General features: G+C 36.3%; 1 protein-coding gene across 10 annotated transcripts in view; it reads left to right on the top strand.

Moving 5' to 3' along the window:
• VPS13B (vacuolar protein sorting 13 homolog B) overlaps positions 1 to 22,476 on the top strand; it is an 808,377-nt gene that overhangs the window by 72,315 nt on the left and 713,586 nt on the right. For all 10 annotated transcript variants that reach the window (XR_014326885.1, XM_082859134.1, XM_082859132.1 and 7 more), the window contains 6 exons: positions 1,316 to 1,584; positions 5,164 to 5,259; positions 5,735 to 5,857; positions 6,330 to 6,467; positions 7,407 to 7,494; positions 20,956 to 21,147. Coding sequence is in view for 9 of the 10 variants with exons in the window: in XM_082859134.1 (XP_082715260.1) it covers positions 1,316 to 1,584; positions 5,164 to 5,259; positions 5,735 to 5,857; positions 6,330 to 6,467; positions 7,407 to 7,494; positions 20,956 to 21,147 (906 nt within the window). In the remaining variant the exon portion in view is untranslated. The remainder of the gene's footprint in view (positions 1 to 1,315; positions 1,585 to 5,163; positions 5,260 to 5,734; positions 5,858 to 6,329; positions 6,468 to 7,406; positions 7,495 to 20,955; positions 21,148 to 22,476) is intronic.

A 22,476-nucleotide genomic window follows, 5' to 3' on the forward strand; every position in this document is an offset into this window, starting at 1 on the left:
AGTCCATCTCTTTGGACCCAACCTGGTCCTGGGTTGAGCTAACCTGACTTTTTGTTTTATAACCAAGATGATATTCACTGATGATGTCCAATTTGAGATCTTACAAGGGACAGTTAATAACAGGCTTTATTTATTCCCCAATAGAAACTTATGTGATATTTAGGTTAATAGCAAGATATGAAGGTCAAGTAAAATGTTTTCTGGATTTGTAAGTTTTATATTTATTTTGAAGTAAAATGGCTAAGATCTCTTGGTACTGTATTTTAGGTACTCTAGTTACTATTTATCAAGTCTTTTTTGTCCCAGATGAAAGAGGTCAATAGCCATGTGTCATGACCTAAAAGTGTATGATGTTCCAAGAGTCTCCTGTCACGAGAATTAAAAAAGTTACAAAGTTTTTCTCACCAGAAAACCTGGAAGTGAATCTGAATGAGGATGATATTTAATGGAGTGTGTGTATTTATTGATTTATCATTGAAGAGTATGTATGTTTGAATCTGCTGGAGGGTGCTTATACCATGAATTTTTTAAAAAGTAATTTCTTCTGTAAATTCCATGATGATCTGCATCTCTTTTGTTTGTATTGTTAGAATAACATTAAGGGACCTTGATGGATTTTGTCTTACAAAGGTGGAATAAGTTACAGTGGTTGGAATTTAAATCCTTAGTCTGCCAATTTGTAACCACATAAAAGTTCTTTGCTATAATTTTTCATCTATAGAATAGGAAAGATGTTATTCACTAATAAGAAAGTCACTATTTTTCTTAACTACATATGAGAATAGTTTCCTTATAACATTTACTTTCATTCTTTGGGATAATTCTTTTCTTGGTGGGGGCACATTCTGCCTAGGAATACTTGCCATTCTCTTTCTCTGTTGGGTGCATCAGGAAATCAGGAACTTTTCTTGGATTTTTCTGATATTATGTTTCTGAGAAAAGTCAGTTTTTCAGCACCGTAGCCTTATTTTTGGAAGGTAAGTTATATGTTGTTGTTGTTGTTTAAATTAATGAGTGAAATCCTAAAGAATGAATTTATTCTTTGTATTTATCAAACACATTTAAAAGTATGTAATAAACTACTTCCCATATAACATTGTGGATTATGAAAGGAGATTTATACAGTACAATATATAGAAACTTGAAAATGGTAATGCTAAATTATTGGTTTCAAGTAATAATAACCAATGTATGACTTGTTCATACTTTATATGTAGAAAGAATCATGTGGGAGAAACTTTTATATAATTTAAATTCCTAATTGTCCTCTTGCTTTAATTCCCTTTATTTAAAATGACTTTATTTTGATTGATAGGTGCTGAAGATGAAACACGAGTAGATATGCAGTATCCTGCTCAGTACAAAGGCCAAGAGCTGTATTCACAGCAAGAGGATGAGCAGCCACAGGGATGGGTATCATGGGCCTGGTCATTTGTGCCTGCAATTGTGAGTTATGATGATGGTGAGGAAGACTACCTTGGGAATGATCCTACATCAACCACACATCAACAAAAAGCACAGACTTTGAAGGATCCTATTGTTTCTATAGGATTTTACTGTACAAAGGCAACTGTGACTTTCAAAGTAGGTTTCTTTTTTTTTTTTTTTTGCTGTTTATCTCTCAACTTCAATGCTTAAATTTTGACTTCTAGTAAGAATGTGGCTTAGTTTATTTTACACTTAGTAGATGTGAGACAAGAGTCTAACAATCTTTACTTCATAAAATTATATGTCCCTTCATCTGAAATCTCTGAATTTTGCTCTTTTTGTTTTCTTAAGGCCTTCTCCACTTTCCTTTTTAATAGCTTCATGGAAAGTTTTTCTCTCCCTACGGAATCTTTCAGTTGGCATATAGAGATGCCTTAGTATTTCCATTAAAAAAGAAATGCACATAAAAAAAACTCCCATGACTTCATGTACCCCTCTAGCTACTGTTTCATCTCTGTGTTGTCTTTTCATTACAAAATTCCTTTAAAGCGTTGTTTATATACATTTTCTCTCTTTCCTCACCTCTCTTTAAGATAGTTCAGTTTATTTTATTATCTAGATCTTGATCTAACGCTTTTTCAGCATTGTTTAAAATACTTTGAGTACTTCCTCCACTAACAAATGCATGTAAAATACATTCTCAAAAGAGATTATATAATAGGTATTTTCAGGTTAAACAGTAATAAGGTGAACATCCTTTTATTTAATTTAATTTAATTTATTTATTTATTTATGTTTTGGGATACGCTGGCCTCTCACTGCTGTGGCCTCTCCTGTTGCGGAGCACAGGCTCCGGACGCGCAGGCTCAGTGGCCATGGCTCACGGGCCCAGCCGCTCCGTGGCATGTGGGATCCTCCCGGACCAGGGCACGAACCTGTGTCCCCTCCATTGGCAGGCGGACTCTCAACCACTGCGCCACCAGGGAAGCCCATCATCCTTTTATTTTGAAAAGTATAATATGTTCTTCTTTGATCATATATTGTCTTCTCTGCCCCTCAGCTATAACTCATACTTAATTTTAGGTTATTTCTTGACTTTTTATCATAGTATTATCACACATTTAATATTCCTGAACAGTACCTAATTCATTCAGCAAATACATATTAGTGCCATCTATGTACCAGGCATTGTTTTGTCTCTGGAGTTCACTGTGAACAGGTCAGATATAAATCCCTGCCTCTTAAAATGTAAATTGTTATTATAAACAAATAAGATATATAATATACCCGTTGATGATAAGGGTTATGTAGAAAAAAGAAAAGGAAAGAGGAATAGCGAATGCTTTCACCAAATGGGAAGGGAGTTTTGCAGTTTAAAAGAGGGTGATCAGGTTGCCAAGGGGAAGACGGGGGAGGGATGGATTGGGAGTTTGGGATTAGCAGATGCAAACTATTATATATAGGATGGATAAACAACAAGGTCTTACTGTACAGCACAGGAAACTATATTCAGTACCCTGTAGTAAACCATATGTATATATGTAATAAACAGTATGTGTGTGGTGTGTGTGTGTGTGTGTGTGTGTGTGTGTGTATATATATATATATATATATATAGTGGCTGTACCAATTCACATTCCCACCAGCAGTGCAAGAGTGTTCCCTTTTATCCACACCCTCTCCAGCATGTATTGTTTCTAGATTTTTTTTTGTTTTTTGTTTTTGCGGTACGCGGGCCTCTCACTGTTGTGGCCTCTCCCGTTGCGGAGCACAGGCTCCGGACGCACAGGCTCAGAGGCCATGGCTCACGGGCCCAGCCGCTCCGTGGCATGTGGGATCTTCCCGGACCAGGGCACGAACCCGTGTCCCCTGCATCGGCAGGTGGACTCTCAACCACTGCGCCACCAGGGAAGCCCTAAAGTACTATCTTTTCTGGTGACTTGTACATGTTTACTTTTAAATTTGAAATTATTCCGGTACATTTCTGTTAACTTCAGTGATGAGAAGAGTTGTAATTAAACCGAGTCCGTCAAAACAGGCATTTATATACAAAACTTTTATAGACTTTTGGGGTAGTATTTGTCATTAGTCAATGTATCTTTAAAAAAATTTGAAACATTTATGTCTCTCTAACGTTTCTCTAAGGGAAATATGTGGATATTTTGGAGGAAGACATTAGAATTATTGTTCAGCTTGGGTCTAAAGAATGTATGGAATTAATTTGTGGTTCATATTCTGGTCAGAAAATAAGGTCATGTTTCTACATTAGCATTCTGAACAGTTGATATCAATCCAACAAAAATCATGCCAAATTAAATGTAGCATTTAAAAAATAATGTTGAAAATTGTTCTTGTAATGTTTGAGTCCTTTTAATCAATTAATTGCTTTTTTTCTACAATAATTGTAGACAGCTGAGGGGTAATCAAGTTTAAAATATTCAATTTTACTTAAGCATTTTAGATTATAGAACTGTACTTTGAAATAACAACATTGTGTATACCATTTCTTGAAGCATCCAAGAAATAAAGGCTTACATTATATAAAAACTCGTTGGTATAAAAAATGCGAATAATTAGTTGATTCCCAGTATAAAGAGGTTATCATGCTTAGAATTATAGCTTTTCAATTTAGTAAGTTCTATATGACCTAAGTTAAATATTGGTTTTTATTTTTTAAATGTGATCTTTGACTTTGCATTTAAGTTTGAAGAGTATATCCATTTCACACGAATAAGGCTCACTGAATCATTAGCAAACATGAGCAGAATACTTTTTTTTTTTAAAGTAACATCTTTATTTTGGAATAGTTTTAGATTTACAGGAAAGTTGCAGAGATGGTACACAGAGTTCACATATACTCCTTACCCAGTTTTCCCTCTTATTAACATCTTACGCTATCACAGTTCTTTTGTCAAAACTAGGAAGCCAGCATTGGTGCATTATTATTAAATTCCAGACTTTAATTTCATAATGACCCTTTTCTGTAACATGATCCAAACTAGGATACCACATTGCATTTAGAAAAGGAGCTTTTAAAAATAATTCAAATTATCTAATTTTTGGATACGTAGAAATGATATGCTGTAAGTTTCAGGGGAGCAAGAGTATATATATATATATATACACTTTTTTTTTTTTTTTTGCCAGCGTCTATATCAGTACTTGTTATCTAGCAGGCACTCAGTGAGTATTTGCACGATTGAATGAGTCTGTGACACATACTGTGAGATTATGTACTTTGAAAGTGAAGCCCTTGAATCTGCCTCCCTCGTAGAACTAAAAAAGTTTTGTTGAATCTCTGTGTTTCTTCACAGCTTTCTTTTTGTTTACAAATAGGTAGAAATCTTATAAATGATTGAACTAAACCTGATTGAATATATTAGTGAATGTAAAATGAACTGATGTTAAAATATATGTACATTTTTGGCAGAATATATGAGTCATTTTATGACTAGGGGACTGTTATAGCTACATAGCTTTCACCATTTTAAGCAATATTATTAACAAAAAGGAGTATTTATATTCTCTATATGAACTTATTAGACTAGCATATTCAACCTTTATACCATGGATAATCTGTTACAGCTGTTTTTGTTGCACCTGTTTTCCTGCTTCATAATTTAATTTCCCGAATCTTAAAATTGGCCTTGTTTCTATCAATTCATCATAGTAATGACAGTTCATTGCCATTTAATACTAATTTGACTTACTTAATATTCTTATATTGTTTCATAGCTCACTGAAATGCAAGCTGAGAGTAGTTACTACAGCCCTCAAAAAGTAAAATCTAAAGAAGTATTGTGTTGGGAACAAGAAGGAACTACAGTTGAGGTAATCCCATCAACATTGAATATACTTTGAAAAATCTTTGTAATGGTCCTTAAGGTTAATATTTAATAAATACAGGTTTTTAAAATCATAAATAGTATATTTAAAAATGTATTTATAACTTTTTATTTCTGTTTTAGTGATCAGTAGTATTAATTGAAATAATTATTCTTTAACAAAGATTTTACTGTAATATGCAACATTAATTTATTCTTTCATTTTTTCATTTGACTTGTGTGTGCTCGTATGTATGTGTGGATTAATGTTCTTGAAGTGCCAGTCATTGAGGATACAAAGGTTTGAGGATACAGAGACAAGTAAGATGTTTCTTATTTTAATAGGATGTGTGATCTGAGGAGAATAAATATGGAAAGGTCATAATTCTACAGATGTTTCAACTAATTTAGAAATTCTGCAAGGAAAGCTTGTAAAATTTTTATTGAAATTCAGGTTCATAATGCTTCCTTTCCTCTTATAGGCCCTTATGATGGGAGAGCCTTTCTTTGATTGCCAGATTGGTTTTGTAGGTTGCAGAGCCATGTGCCTTAAAGGAATTATGGGTGTTAAAGATTTTGAAGAGAGTATGAATAGAAGTGAAACCGTAAGTCAAAATCTCCCCTTTCCTCCATTTTTTTTTTTTTGGATAGAATGTAGGGATAATGAGGTGCTTATTGAAGTGTTTAACCATACCAAAAAATCTGTTAGACTACATATATCTTTGACTTGAGAGGGGAACTTTACTATTTTCCCCTATAAGAAATTATAGAGCTCAGGGGAATTTAGAAAGTTGGTAGTACTTAACACCTGGACAGTAGTTCCAAGTACTTTCCAATTCATAAATGTTTCTTTCTTGTTTATGGCAGCTACTTGGAGTTCCTCTTTGGTTTGTTAAAATGTTCTTTGCCAAAATAGGCAGTGAAAATGGAGACAGCATGCCTTGTCTTTTTACAGGACCTCAAGTTGTAGTGTGATTTCTATTGACTACTGAATTGGTATTATAAAACCAAAGTTTTATTTTCTTTAACTGTCTAATGATTTTTTCTCCTGTTCAAAAATTTTGCATTTATTTTCAGGAAGCCTGTTTCTTCATTTGTGGTGAAAATTTGAATATGAAAGGTTTGACATACCTCACAAATTCATTGTTCGATTACCGAAGCCCAGAAAATAATGGTACTCGTGCAGAATTTATCTTGGATGCAGCTAATCATAAGGTCAGAGAATATATATTTGAGCCAAATTCTAGGTTGTGCTGGGGTGGACACTTTGTGTGAATACTTGTGATTGATGTTTCTTCTCCAGTAATATATTCTGAATGCTAGTTGTTTATTGAAACATCTAGCATATCTTTGTCCACCTTCTATATCTAGAGAGGTTTAAGGAGTGCACAAAGATCTCTACTTTTATATAGCATGCAGCCACAGTTAGTTTATCCATTCCCTACTGTTACAATAGTCATGGAGGAAACATGTAGAATTATTTCTTTTAATTTCAGTTACTTTTGAAGTGTGGGATTAATGAAAAGAAGTGAAGAATTTAACATTTTACTATATGTAGTGTTTGAATTTTTCATATAAGATTATATTAATGTACTTTTTATGGAATAAATTTAAAAACTCAAAAAAAGTTCCTGAAGATTAGTATAATAGAATCAATGATTTACATTGATTCTACAGACCTACTTTTATAGTTGAAAGTAAAGAATTTAATTTTTACCTGCATAATTAACATACATTTAAAAATATTTTAGTATATTTTTAGTGTTTGAACTGTTTCACATAAGTGTACTGAAATATTAAGGATTAACTGTATTTGAGAGTATATATTAGACTGTTTTGTGGTGGTGATAAAGGTCAACACCATACTGCCCTACTCTATTGTAGGTATTCATTAACCAGACATTATTGACAAAGTGGTCAAATTGTATAGTAGAATTATAGATGTCCTTTTGTGTGGTCCATAGTAGAGGTAACACTACGTTTTTTAGAAGCCAATTCTTTGTGTTACCTCTGTTCTTCTTTCTGTTTTGGTAATCCTTTGAGTTGGTACACATTCTCCATAAGGATATGTGTCTAATTCTTGATCTTTCAGGTTTTAAACTCAAAAGTCTGTTCTATACAATGTATGTTCTGTTTGCTTTGCTTTGTTGGCAGGAGACATACACTGAGATAGCTGGAATGCAAAGGTTTGGGGCTTTTTACATGGATTACCTGTATACAATGGAGAACACCAGTGGCAAAGGTACTGGTTTCTTTCCTTTATATTTGCTTTTCCTTGAACAACAGAAACAAAGACTTCTTCAGAAACAATTGGTCCTTGACTGATTGTACTCTGTTACATCAGAGTTACCTTCTGTTACTTTGTGGAGTGGTTTAATTTTAATGTCATGTTAGAATTTTCTTAGATTCTTAACATTTTTAGTCCTTTCTTTGTGCAGCTGATTGAAAAGATTTTTATATAATCAACTAGAATTAGTTCTAATATGTACCAAATATTAAAAATTTTGATACATCAAATTTCATATTAAGTTGTCAAAGAGCATAAACATTTCCTGTTCTGTATTAAATATATTTTGAAGGTTATATAGATCTTTTTATTAAAAAAAGAGTTTGTTGTTTCAAACAGAAAAGTAGAAATATATTCTTCTAGAAACTACGGACAGTCTTTTATTATTTTATTATGTGTTTCATTTTAGTAATCAAATGATTTCAGAAATTTAACTATACTATGTTGTGCTTATCATTCCAGCCTTTTTCATATTGAAAACTTAGTCAATATAGGGTCACCATTTTTTGGTTAATTTTTCATATTTCAATAAATGATTTCCTTGTTTCAGGTGATGAGTTAGATATTGTGAATGCAAAGAAGACCAAAGCATTTCTCAAGAAACCAATAGGTAGTGTTCATGCACTTAAATAAGTGATTCTAATATAGCATGTTAAGGACAGTAATGTAAACAGACAGCTAAAAGAGGTCCAGGTGAGAAGGGGACTACCATTGTCTGTGGGGTTGAAGACTTCACAGAGGAGTTGATGTTGAAGGATCGTTAAGTTTGTTAGATGAAAACAGAAGGAAAGAACTGTAATTTTCTACTTCCTGCTTTCAAAATGGATTTCTAAATGTTGGTGTTCTCATTGGTCAAACCTGGATTCACTTCTTTCCCTAAAATCTTCCTGAAGTAATCTTATTCTTTTTCATGGATTTGAGTACCTTCAATATGTTGTTGGTGTCCATATTTGTATTTTTAGTCCAAACTTATTCTTTCAGATTTAGAATTAAATATATCCAGTGCACACTTGACATTTTTACTTCTGTGTCTCACAAATATCTCAAAACTGAATATGTTGAAATTGAATTATTAAAACCCTCATGACTACCCACTACTTCTCCCCTATTTTCAGTGTTCTCTTACTGGAAAATTTTTCTACTGTCTTCTAATTGCACAAGCTGGAAATCTGGGAATCTTGACACACTTCTCTCCTGGCATCCAACCCATCAGTGCATTTTGTCAAATTTTATCTCTAGAATCTATCTAGAATCTGTCTTTTCTTAAGCTTCACCATTAATGCTCTCATCCAATCTGTTATGATCTAGAGTCTAATAGCTTTTTTACTGGCTTTCTCCTTCCACTCTTGCCCTCCTATAATCTATACTGCAATCAGACTGGCTTAATTCTGTGCTTAAAATCTTCACTGCCTTCGCATTGCTTTATTTAAAAATAAAATTCAAATAGTTGATCAGATTTTGCTGTTGAGTTACTTGGTAGATAATAATAACCACCAAGGAAGATAGAGACACAAAAGGAAGATTTTCGGAGGAAAAGATGTGGTGTGTTTTTTTTTTTTTTTTAACATCTTTATTGGAGTACAGTTGCTTAACAATGGTGTGTTAGTTTCTGCTTTATAACAAAGTGAATCAGTTATACATATACATATGTTCCCATATCTCTTCCCTCTTGCGTCTCCCTCCCTCCCAGCCTCCCTATCCCACCCCTCTAGGTGGTCACAAAGCACCGAGCTGATCTCCCTGTGCTATGTGGCTGCTTTGCACTGGCTATCTATTTTACGTTTGATAGTGTATATATGTCCATGCCACTCCCTCACTTTATCACAGCTTACCCTTACCCCTCCCTATATCCTCAAGTCCATTCTCTAGTAGGTCTGTGTCTTTATTCCCATCTTACCACTAGGTTCTTCATGACATTTTTTTTTTCTTAGATTCCATATATATGTGTTAGCATACAGTATTTGTCTTTCTCTTTCTGACTTACTTCACTCTGTATGACACACTCTAGGTACATTCACCTCACTACAAATAACTCAATTTCGTTTCTTTTTATGACAGAGTAATACTCCATTGTATATATGTGCCACATCTTCTTTATCCATTCATCCGATGATGGACACTTAGGTTGCTTCCATCTCCTGGCTATTGTAAATAGAGCTGCAATGAACATTTTGGTACATGACTCTTTGAATTATGGTTTTCTCAGGGCATATGCCCAGTAGTGGGATTGCTGGGTCATATGGTAGTTCCTATTCGTAGTTTTTTAAGGAACCTCCATACTGTTCTCCATAGTGGCTGTACCAATTCACATTCCCACCAGCAGTGCAAGAGGGTTCCCTTTTCTCCACACCCTCTCCAGCATTTATTGTCTCTAGATTTTTTTTTTTTTTTTTTTTTTGCGGTACGTGGGTCTCTCACTGTTGTGGCCTCTCCCGTTGCGGAGCACAGGCTCCGGACGCGCAGGCCCAGTGGCCGTGGCTCACGGGCCCAACTGCTCCGTGGCATGTGGGATCCTCCCGGACCGGGGCACAAACCCGTGTCCCCTGCATCGGCAGGCGGACTCCCAACCACTGCGCCACCAAGGAAGCCCTCATTGTAGTTTTGATTTGCATTTCTCTAATGATTAATGATGTTGAGCATTCTTTCATGTGTTTGTTGGCAATCTGTATATCTTCTTTGGAGAAATGTCTATTTGGGTCTTCTGCCCATTTTTGGATTGGATTGTTTTTTTGTTATTGAACTGCATGAGCTGCTTGTAAATTTTGGAGATTAATCCTTTGTCAGTTGCTTCATTTGCAAATATTTTCTCCCATTCTGAGGGTTGTCTTTTGGTCTTGTTTATGGTTTCCTTTGCTGTGCAAAAGCTTTGAAGTTTCATTAGGTCCCATTTGTTTATTTTGTTTTTATTTCCATTTCTCTAGGAGGTGGGTCAAAAAGGATCTTGCTGTGATTTATGTCATAGAGTGTTCTGCCTTTGTTTTCCTCTAAGAGTTTGATAGTTTCTGGCCTTACATTTAGGTCTTTAATCCATTTTGAGCTTATTTTTGTGTATGGTGTTAGGGAGTGTTCTAATCTCATACTTTTACATGTACCTGTCCAGTTTTTCCAGCACCACTTACTGAAGAGGCTGTCCTTTCTCCACTGTACATTCCTGCCTCCTTTATCAAAGATAAGGTGACCATATGTATGTAGGTTTATCTCTGGGCTTTCTATCCTGTTCCATTGATATATCTTTCTGTTTTCGTGCCGGTACCATACTGTCTTGATTACTGTAGCTTTGTAGTATACTCTGAAGTCAGGGAGCCTGATTCTTCCAGCTCTGTTTTTCGTTCTTAAGATTGCTTTGGCTATTCGGGGTCTTCTGTGTTTCCATACAAATTGTGAAGTTTTTTGTTTTAGTTCTGTGAAAAATGCCAGTGGTAGTTTGATAGGAATTGCATTGAATCTGTAGATTGCTTTGGGTAGTAGAGTCATTTTCGCAATGTTGATTCTTCCAATCCAAGAACATGGTATATCTCTCCATCTATTTGTATCATCTTTAATTTCTTTCATCAGTGACTTATAGTTTTCTGCATACAGGTCTTTTGTCTCCTTAGGTAGGTTTATTCCTAGATATTTTATTCTTTTTGTTGCAATGGTAAATGGGAGAGTTTTCTTAATTTCACTTTCAGATTTTTCATCATTAGTGTATAGGAATGCGAGAGACTTCTGTGCATTAATTTTGTATCCTGTTACTTTACCAGATTCATTGATTAGCTCTAGTAGTTTTCTGGTAGCATCTTTAGGATTCTCTATGTATAGTACCATGTCATCTGCAAACAGTGACAGCTTTACTTCTTTTCCGATTTGGATTCCTTTTATTTCCTTTTCTTCTCTGATTGCTGTGGCTAAAACTTCCAAAACTATGTTGAATAAGAGTGGTGAGAGTGGGCAACCTTGTCTTTTTCCTGATCTTAGTGGAAATGCTTTCAGTTTTTCACCATTGAGGACGATGTTGGCTGTGGGTTTGTCATGTATGGCCTTTATTATGTTGAGGAAAGTTTCCTCTATGCCTACTTTCTGCAAGGTTTTTTTCATAAATGGGTGTTGAATTTTGTCGAAAGCTTTCTCTGCATCTATTGAGATGATCATATGGTTTTTCTCGTTCAATTTGTTAATATGGTGTATCACGTTGATTGATTTGCGTATATTGAAGCATCCTTGCGTTCCTGGAATAAACCCCACTTGATCATGGTGTATGATCCTTTTAATGTGCTGTTGGATTCTGTTTGCTAGTATTTTGTTTAGGATTTTTGCATCTATGTTCATCAGTGATATTGGCCTGTAGTTTTCTTTCTTTGTGACATCCTTGTCTGGTTTTGGTATCATGGTGGCCTCATAGAATGAGTTTGGGAGTGTTCCTCCCTCTGCTATATTTTGGAAGGGTTTGAGAAGGATAGGTGTTAGCTCTTCTCTACATGTTTGATAGAATTCGCCTGTGAAGCCATCTGGTCCTGGGCTTTTGTTTGTTGGAAGATTTTTAATCACAGTTTCAATTTCATTGCTTGTGATTGGTCTTTTCATATTTTCTATTTCTTCCTGTTTCAGTCTTGACAGGTTGTGCATTTCTAAGAATTTGTCCATTTCTTCCAGGTTGTCCATTTTATTGGCATAGAGTTGCTTGTAGTAATCTCTCATGATCTTTTGTATTTCTGCAGTGTCAGTTGTTACTTCTCCTTTTTCATTTCTAATTCTATTGATTTGAGTCTTCTCCCTTTTTTTCCTAATGAGTCTGGCTAATGGTTTATTAATTTTGTTTATCTTCTCAAAGAACCAGCTTTTAGTTTTATTGATCTTTGCTATCGTTTCCTTCATTTCTTTTTCATTTATCTCTGATCTGATTTTTATGATTTCATTCCTTCTGCTAACTTGGGGTTTTTTTTGTTCTTCTTTCTCTAATTGCTTGAGGTGCAAGGTTAGGTTGTTTATTCAAGATGTTTCCTGTTTCTTAAGGTAGGATTTTATTGCTATAAGCTTCCCTCTTAGAACTGCTTTTGCTGCATCCTATAGGTTTTGGGTCATTGTGTCTGCATTGTCATTTGTTTCTAGGTATTTTTTGATTTCCTCTTTGATTTCTTCAGTGATCACTTCGTTATTAAGTAGTGTATTGTTTAGGCTCCATGTGCTTGTATTTTTTACAGATCTTTTCCTGTAATTGATACCTAGTCTCATGGTGTTGTGGTCGGAAAAGATACTTGATACGATTTCAATTATCTTAAGTTTACCAAGGCTTGATTTGTGCCCCAAGATATGATGTATCCTGGAGAATGTTCCATGAGCACTTGAGAAAAATGTGTATTCTGTTGTTTTTGGGTGGAATGTCCTATAAATATCAATTAAGTCCATCTTCTTTAATGTGTCATTTGAAGCTTGTGTTTCCTTATTTATTTTCATTTTGTATGATGTGTCCATTGGTGAAAGTGGGGTGTTAAAGTCCCCTACTGTGAATGTGTTACTGTTGATTTCCCCTTTTTGGCTGTTAGTATTTGCCTTATGTATTGAGGTGCTCCTATATTGGGTGCATAAATATTTACAATTGTTATATCTTCTTCTTGGATCGATCCCTTGATCATTTTGTAGTGTCCTTCTTTGTTTCTTCTAATAGTCTTTGTTTTAAAGTCTATTTTGTCTGATATGAGAAATGTTACTCCAGCTTTCTTTTCGTTCCATTTACATGGAATATCTTTTTCCATCCCCTCACTTTCAGTCTGTATGTGTCCCTAGGTCTGAGGTGGGTCTCTTGTCGACAGCATATATATGGGTCTTGTTTTTGTATCCATTCAGCCAGTCTGTGTCTTTTGGTGGGAGCATTTAATCCATTTACATTTAAGGTAATTATCAATATGTATGTTCCTATTCCCGTTTTCTTAATTGTTTTGGGTTTGTTATTGTAGGTCTTTTCCTTCTCTTGTGTTTCCTGCCTAGAGAAGTTCCTTTAGCATTTGTTGTAGAGCTGGTTTGGTGGTGCTGAACTCTCTCAGCTTTCGCTTGTCTGTAAAGGTTTTAATTTCTCTGTCAAATCTGAATGAGATCCTTGCTGGGTAGAGTAATCTTGGTTGCAGGTTTTTCTCCTTCATGACTTTAAATATGTCCTGCCAGTCCCTTCTGGCTTGCAGAGTTTCTGCTGAAAGATCAGCTGTTAATCTTATTGGGATTCCCTTGTGTGTTATTTGTTGTTTTTCCCTTGGTGCTTTTAATATGTTTTCTTTGTATTTAATTTTTGACAGTTTGATTAATATGTGTTGGCATGTTTCTCCTTGGATTTATCCTGTATGGGACCCTCTGTGCTTCCTGGATTTGGTTAACTATTTCCTTTCCAATATTAGGGAAGTTTTCAACTATAATCTCTTCAAATATTTTCTCAGTCCCTTTCTTTTTCTTTTCTTCTTCTGGGACCCGTATAATTCGAATGTTGGTGCGTTTATTGTTGTCCCAGAGGTCTCTGAGACTGTCCTCGGTTCTTTTCATTCTTTATTCTGCTCTGCAGTAGTTATTCCTACTATTTTATCTTCCAGGTCACTTATCCGTTCTTCTGCCTCTGTTATTCTGCTATTGATCCCATCTACAGTATTTTTCATTTCATTTATTGTGTTGGTTATCATTGCTTGTTTCCTCTTTAGTTCTTTTAGGTCCTTGTTAAATGTTTCTTGCATTTTCTCTATTCTATTTCCAAGATTTTGGATCATCTGTATTATCGTTATTCTGAATTCTTTTTCAGGTAGACTGCCAATTTCCTCTTCATTTGTTAGGTCTGATGGATTTTCATCTTGCTCCTTCATCTGTTGTGTGTTTTTGTGTCTTCTCATTTTGCTTATGTTACTGTGTTTGGGGTCTCCTTTTAGCAGGCCGCAGGTTCGTAGTTCCTGTTGTTTTTGGTGTCTGTCCCCAGTCGCTAAATTTGGTTCAGTGGGTTTTGTAGGCTTCCTGGTAGTGGGGACTAGTGCCTGTGTTCTGGTGGATGAGGCTGGATTTTGTGTTTCTGATAGGCAGGTCCACGTCTGGTGGTGTGTTTTGGGGTGTCTGTGGCCTTATTATGATTTTAGGCAGCCTCTTTGCTAATGGGTGGGATTGTGTTCCTGTCTTCCTAGTTGTTTGGCATAGGGTGTCCAGCACTGTAGCTTGCTGGTCGTTGAGTGAAGCTGGGTGCTGGTGTTGAGATGGAAATCTCTGGGAGATTTTCGCCGTTTGAATATTATGTGGAGGTGGGAGGTCTCTTGTGGACCAGTGTCGTGAAGTTGGCTCTCCCTCCTCAGAGGCATAGCACTGACTCCTGGCTGCAGCACCAAGAGCCTTTCAACCACACGGCTCAGAATAAGAGGGAGAAAAAGTAGAAAGAAAGAAAGAGGATAAAGTAAAATAAAATAAAGTTATTAAAATAAAAAATAATAAGAAAAATTTTTTTAAAAGTAAAAAACAAAACAAAACAAAAAAACGGACGGACAGAACCCTAGGACAAATGGTGAAAGCAAAGCTATACAGACAAAATCTCACACAGAAGCATACTCATATACACTCACAAAAAGAGGAAAAGGGGAAAAAATAATATTTCTTGCTCCCAAAGTCCACCTCCTCAATTTGGGTTGATTCGTTGTCTATTCAGGTATTCTAGAATTTCAGGGTACATCAAATTGATTGTGGAGATTTAATCTGCTGCTCTTGAGGCCGCTGGGAGAGATTGCCCTTTCTCTTGTTTGTTCGCACAGCTCCAGGGGTTCAGCTTTGGATTTGGCCCCGCCTCTGCGTGTAGGTTGCCGGAGGGCATCTGTTCTTTGCTCAGACAGGACTGGGTTAAAGGAGCCGCTGTTTCGGGGGCTCTGGCTCACTCAGGCCGCGGGGAGGGAGGGGCATGGAGTGCAGGGCGAAGCCTGCAGTGGCAGAGGCCAGCGTGATGTTGCACCAGCCTGAGGCACTCTGTGCGTTCTCCTGGGGAAGTTGTCCCTGGATCCTGGGACTCTGGCCGTGGCCGGCTGCACAGGCTCCCGGGAGGGGAGGTGTGGTTAATGCCCTGTGCTCGCACACAGGCTTCTTGGTGGCGGCAGCAGCAGCCTTAGCGTCTCATACCCATCTCTGGAGTCTGCGCTGTTATCCGTGGCGTGCGCCGGTCTTCGGAGCTCCTTTAAGTAGCGCTTTTAATCCCCTCTCCTTGCGCACCAAGAAACAAAGAGGGAAGAAATAGTGTTTTGACTCTTTGGCAGGTCCAGACTTTTCCTCGGACTCCCTCCCGGCTAGCTGTGGTGCACTACCCCCTTCAGGCTGTGTTCACGCCGCCAGCCCCAGTCCTCTCCCTGCGCTCCGACTGAAGCCCAAGCCTCAGCTCCCAGTCCCGCCCGCCGTGGCGGGTGAGCAGACAAGCCTCTCGGGCTGGTGAGTGCTGGTCGTCACCGATCCTCTGTGCGGGCATCTCTTGTCTTTGCCCTCCGCATCCCTGTGGCTGCACTCTCCTCCGTGGCTCCGAAGCTTCCCCCTCTGCCACCCGCAGTCTCCGCTCGTGAAGAGGTTTCTAGTGTGTGGAAACCTTGCCTCCTTCACAGCTCCCTCCCACTGGTGCAGGTCCCGTCCCTATTCTTTTGTCTCTGTTTTTTCTTTTGCCCTGCCCAGGTACGTGGGGAGTTTCTTGCCTTTTGGGAGGTCTGAGGTCTTCTGCCAGCGTTCAGTGGGTGTTCTGTAGGAGTTGTTCCATGTGTAGATGTATGTCTGATGTATCTGTGGGGAGGAAGGTGATCTCCGCGTCTTAGTCTTCCGCCATCTTCCCCCTCAACTCACAAAAGATGTGTTGTGAGGTACCCGTGGACATTGGTAGAGATGCTCAGGAGTCAATTATATGTATTAGGTTTCCTCCACTACAGCATTCGTATGAAATCTTTGGTAATCTGAAATGGTGTAAAGTGAAGAAGCTGGTACCTTAGGACAGATCTTGTTAACTGATGCGCAAAATAAATTGAGAAAAGCGCGTACGCTCAAAGACACAGTTCAAAGCTGTGGTGGCTTGATATTGAGATTCTGAGTATAGTTCCTGGGGAAGGAGTTTGCTTGTGCCACTCTAGACGCTAGTGGTGTGCGCTGCCTCTGTAATGTTTCACTGCAAAACAAGTGGTGAATGCTGTTTTCACCTTTTTGTTGTAAAAGTGAATATTCTCTTCACATTTATTTTGGTTAGGGAAACAGATCTTTTGTAAAAGTGAAATGGCCTAAAGCTAACTTTTGAAAAGCAAGGGATACCTGCATATGAAAGTACAATTCAGAAGTCTGTGTTCTAAGGACTTTGCAAATTTTTATTGTGTTGTAGTTGCCAAATGTAAGCTGGTAGGTTTCCTCTTATTTAGTATGATGTCTTACACATGAGCTGTGAATTTGGTATTTTGTGAGGTGGAGTACAAAGTAGTCTGCCTATCAGGTAAAGGAAACCTCTCACTGAAAATTTTATTTGTATATATTTGTTTCTGAAGTTTTTAAAAGATTGAAACATGATTTATATTTGCTAGGGTGCTTATATATTTTCTGCCTTAGAAGCTGGTAGTTTTCTACTTTTTGAATTTTTCACATATTCCGTTCCTGTGAATATTGTGCATTTTTGTATAGATATCTTGGTCTTTAACTTTTTTTAACCAATATGTTAGATCATAACATACAAACAGAAAAGTTCTATACATTTACGTACAGAATAGCAAAGAAATAGAAACACCTGTGTATTCCTCACACAAGCCAAGAAACAGGACAGTGTCAACATTGCTGGTCTCCTGTGTGTTCCTTTTCCATCACAGTCTTTTCCCTCCCTCATTGGAAGAAACTGCTCTTCTTAGGCTTGTGGTAATCATTTTCTTGCTTTTGGTTTACTGCTTACACAGATACTTTCTCAGCTGTGCAAGCAGATAATTTTTTTGAGTAAATAATAAGATTCCACAGTTAATTTAACTTGTGAATGTCACATGTTCATTAAAAATGTGTTCATTCATTCACCCAGTAATCTGTTTGCTTGTTCTTTGCCTGCTTTTTGGTAGCTGCTTTTATATGTGTGTTTCTCATTGTGAATCTATATTCACTGATAATATAGTGATGGTGATAATGGCTAATATTTATTGAATGGTTTTAAATGTAAGGCACTCTTCTGAGTGTTTTACATGTAGCAGCTAACTTAATCTTCATAATAACCCTATAAGTCAATAACAATATCCTCATTTTCCATATGACGAAACAGCCAGTCCTATACAGGTTTTGTAACTTGGCCAAGATCACACACCTATTATGTGGAATTTGAACCCAGCTAGTTTAAACTCTACAGCTTGCATTGATAACTACCGTGTTCAGATTTTCTTCTTTCTTGGATTACTTGAAACAAGAAATTTGTGGAATTTTCAGTATTTATAAACCTAAGAAAAGTATTTTGAATTCTTAAAAGAGGTTAATTTTGAATTCTTCCGAGAAATATTTTATCTAAAATTCTTGGTTTGTTGTGATGACATTTATTTGTTTCTGTAGTCCAAGTTATCAAAAAGTGCCCTAAATTTTATCTTTGGTATCTAAATGCATATTAAACTAATAATTTTACAAAGTTTGTAGTGGATTCTGAAATTTGGAAAGCAGATTTGACTGGTGTGCTTTAAGTAAGTTCATGATAGTATTTACTTAATGTAAAAAACTAGTAAATGCAGTAAGAAAAAGAGCTTGTATTATTTATTTTTGTTGTGATAAATGATGTCGTAGTACTTACATTATAAAATGACATATAAAGAAAAATTCGGTTAGTAAGTTTCTTGTGCTGCTGCTTGATATTAATAAGCATTCTGATAATTCATTTTTGTTTTGCTACTTGAAAGCACTCACTGTTTTAGAAACTAAATTATTTCTTATTAATATAACTTTAAATATTATTGTTGTAACTTTTAGTCTTTTTTATTTAAGAAGTTATTGCAAATGTTTTTATGGATCTAAAGTAGATAGCTGAAAACAACAGGAATATTTTAGAGACATAGAGATAAAATTGAAACTATTTAGTTATTGGATTGAGGAAAAGGATGAGAGACAGGCATCATGGTTCATTACCCTTTTGAATCCAGATGTCTTGGGAGAGTGTTGGTGTTAATTTAGGGGAATGTTGGAGTAGAAGCATTTGTGTTTCCTAAATTATTCTATTTAAGGATTAATTTTCTAGTTCCTGGGTTAGAGCTACTTTTTTTCTTTAAAGGATGGGTTTTATACGGAGACTCAGACTCATAAGGTATAAGTTAAATACAAGCAAACTTTAATGAGAACCATTGGGGAAAGAAAGTAGGTGAATTTCTAGTAAAAGAAGACATGTAGGGATATATAGTTCTCACGAATGAAAGTAGAGTTCCTTGTGCACTGGCACAGATGGTTGGTGGAGTTGTTTTTGTAGCTTGCAGATTCCTCTTCACATAGGGAGAAGAATCATTTTCTATTAATAGGTATAAAGGTATGGGCAGATGTAGGCAGTACAAGTTCTTTTACCTCTGGCTGTCCTGGAGAGACTGGCAAGTCCTTCATTTTAATTAGGCTAACTTGATATTGTCTTGACTCTTAATAAGAATAGCCAAACATTCAGGGGTCTGGAGTGACCAAACTTATTGAGGGTGAGCACAAGTAAATACCTTGCTGAAAAGATGTAGCTAAAAGCCAGTCACAGTTTTACATTTTAGATAAGCTACTGGCATTATATTCAAGTTGCATTATGTGAAAAAAAGAATAGAAGCCTCTAGACTTCTATTGTTTTAGAGACAATCTGATGTCTAAAAGAAGGGTCTTCTTGTAAATTGACATTTTTTAAAGAAGCCTAATAGCCTCTATAGGACTCAAAGCAGGATATTTTCCTTGTCTTTGAATATTTTGATTTGCAACCAGAGTCCTTCTGGTTATCTTCAAGCTACCTCATCCTAACAGGTAACTCTAGAAATGTCTGGTTTAGCTATGGAAAGTAGCATTTTTTTATGTTAATGGTATGTTATTTATACTTAATTTATAATGTGACTCTTATTTATGTATATCATAAAATATGTTTAAGATTAACTTTGTATGTTTTATTTGTGACATTTAAGTCTGTGTGTAGTCATCTTGTTAAGAATATATGAGGACTTCCCTGGTGGCGCAATGGTTAAGAATCTGCCTGCCAATGCAGGAGACACAGTTTCGAGCCCTGGTCTGGGAAGATCCCACATGCCACAGAGCAACTAAGCCCATGCGCCACAACTGAGCCTGTGCTCTAGAGCCCGCGAGCCACAACTGCTGAGCCTGCGTGCCAGAACTACTGGAGGCTGCGCGCCTAGAACCCGTATTCCACAACAAGAGAATCAACCGCAATGAGAAGCCCGCACACTGCAACGAGGAGTAGCCCCCGCTCACTGCAACTAGAGAAAGCCTGCGTGCAGCACAGAAGACCCAACGCAGCCAAAAATAAATAAATTAATTAAAATTTTTTTTTAAGAAAAGAATATATGAATAATAAATTTAATTATTTTTTTCGTCTCTGCTACTGTGACTAGAGATTGAACTGGACTCCTTTGTTTGAAATGAAGGATATGTATTTTTGAAAAAGTTACTAAAAGGTGTAGATACAGAATTTTTGTTTAACTGGGCCTTCCTAGATTCTAAAGGTAGTAAATGCTGGAAGGGTTTACTTCCCTATTTTTTTTTGAATAAACACAAGACTTAAGTAAAATTTACTGTATGTTATCACTTAAAATGCTGAATTTGTATATTAAAATCAAATCTCAAAGGTGTGGACAGGTTAGATAAGGAGAAATACCTGTAGGTAGTGCTAAGATTTTCTTTAGAAGACATCCTTCGTTCCTCGTGGACATATGGGCAGATAAGGGATTGGGGAAATTGGATTCCACCCTGTGGAGCATGGCCATAATGATTTTATTCTGGAAAAAGTTCAAAACGAGTAATACCTATTGTTTACTTCCATGGTCATTAGAAAACTCTCGAGGCACCTTTGAACATGTAGCTTTAAGCAATCAATTTTTCCGTGTAACTTCTAAGATAAAATAGTAAAATGCAACTTCTTCGAGAGTCTGCTTTCCCAGTCAACCTAATAGTATTGTGTATAGAATTATTAGGTATAGGCCAATTAGGTTTTAGAGAATAATATTTAAGAATGACCATTTCAATTTATAGCACATCTTATAACATTAAATAGATAACAGGAATCAATTGTTTTTCAAATCAACTGTTTTTTGTTGATAATACCTTCTCATCTACATAAAGAAAAATATAGATCAGCAGGGTTCTGTGTATCCAGTTGATGTAGAATTGGTTTTAAGGCATTAAGCTCTAAGCTAAAAAGATAAGAGAAATATTAAAATATATATTTGGTATATCTGATTGATGCTTACCTATTAATATAATTTTGGCTTCTTGTAGGTTCTGCAAATCAACAAGACTTTTCTTCAGGGAAAAGTGAAGATTTGGGAACACTTCAGGAAAAGTCTACCAAAAGCCTTGTTATAGGTCCTCTTGATTTTCGCTTGGATAGCAGTGCAGTACATAGAATTTTAAAAATGATTGTTTGTGCCTTGGAACATGAATACGAACCATATAGTAGACTAAAACCAGGTTTGTTTTTGGCTTAATTTTGAATCTCTTGCCAGTTGATCTGAATGACTGTATAATCCAATTTGTTGTATTTTGCTAACTTAACGTTTTTAGTATGTTTTGCCTATCTGATTTTCATATATTTACTTGTTAATTTAAAGAGTAAACTTACATGTGGAAGTTATAGGAGAGGTTGGTATTCCAAAACTATTTGCATAAGTATGTGCTTTTTTTGCCAGCATTTGTCAGTATTTTATTTTATTTTTTTAACATCTTTATTGGAGTATAATTGCTTTACAATGGTGTGTTAGTTTATGCTTTATAACAAAGTGAATCAGTTATACATATACATATGTTCCCATATCTCTTCCCTTTTGTGTTTCCCTCCCTCCCACCCTCCCTATCCCACCACTCCAGGTGCTCACAAAGCACTGAGCTGATCTCCCTGTGCTATGTGGCTGCTTCCCACTAGCTACCTACCTTACGTTTGGTAGTGTATATATGTCCATGCCTCTCTCTTGCTTTGTCACACCTTACCCTTCCCCCTGCCCATATCCTCAAGTCCATTCTCTAGTAGGTCTAGTAGGACACAGTCTTTATTCCTGTCTTACCCTAGGTTCTTCATGACAGTTTTTTTTTTTCCTTAAATTCCATATATATGTGTTAGCATACGGTATTTGTCTCTCTCCTTCTGACTTATTTCACTCTGTATGACAGACTCTAGGTCTGTCCACCTCATTACAAATAGCTCAATTTCGTTTCTTTTTATGGATTCCATTGTATATATGTGCCACATCTTCTTTATCCATTCATCCGATGATGGACACTTAGGTTGTTTCCATCTCTGGGCTATTGAAAATAGAGCTGCAATGAACATTTTGGTACATGACTGTTTTTGAATTATGGTTTTCTCAGGGTATATGCCCAGCAGTGAGATTGCTGGGTCATATGGTAGTTCTATTTGTAGTTTTTTAAGGAACCTCCATACTGTTCTCCAGAGTGGCTGTATCAATTTACATTCCAACCAACAGTGCAAGAGGGTTCCCTTTTCTCCACACCCTCTCCAGCATTTATTGTTTCTAGATTTTTTGATGATGGCCATTCTGACTGGTGTGAGATGATATCTCATTGTAGTTTTGATTTGCATTTCTCTAATGATTAGTGATGTTGAGCATTCTTTCATGTGTTTGTTGGCAGTCTGTATATCTTCTTTGGAGAAATGTCTGTTTAGGTCTTCTGCCCATTTTTGAGATAGGGTTGTTTGTTTTTTTGTTATTAAGCTGCATGAGCTGTTTATAAATTTTGGAGATTAATCCTTTGTCAGTTGCTTCATTTGCAAATATTTTCTCC

The sequence above is a fragment of the Leucopleurus acutus genome, assembly GCF_964270905.1.
Source record: "Leucopleurus acutus genome assembly, chromosome: 17".
In the NCBI taxonomy this organism is placed as follows: domain Eukaryota; kingdom Metazoa; phylum Chordata; class Mammalia; order Artiodactyla; family Delphinidae; genus Leucopleurus; species Leucopleurus acutus.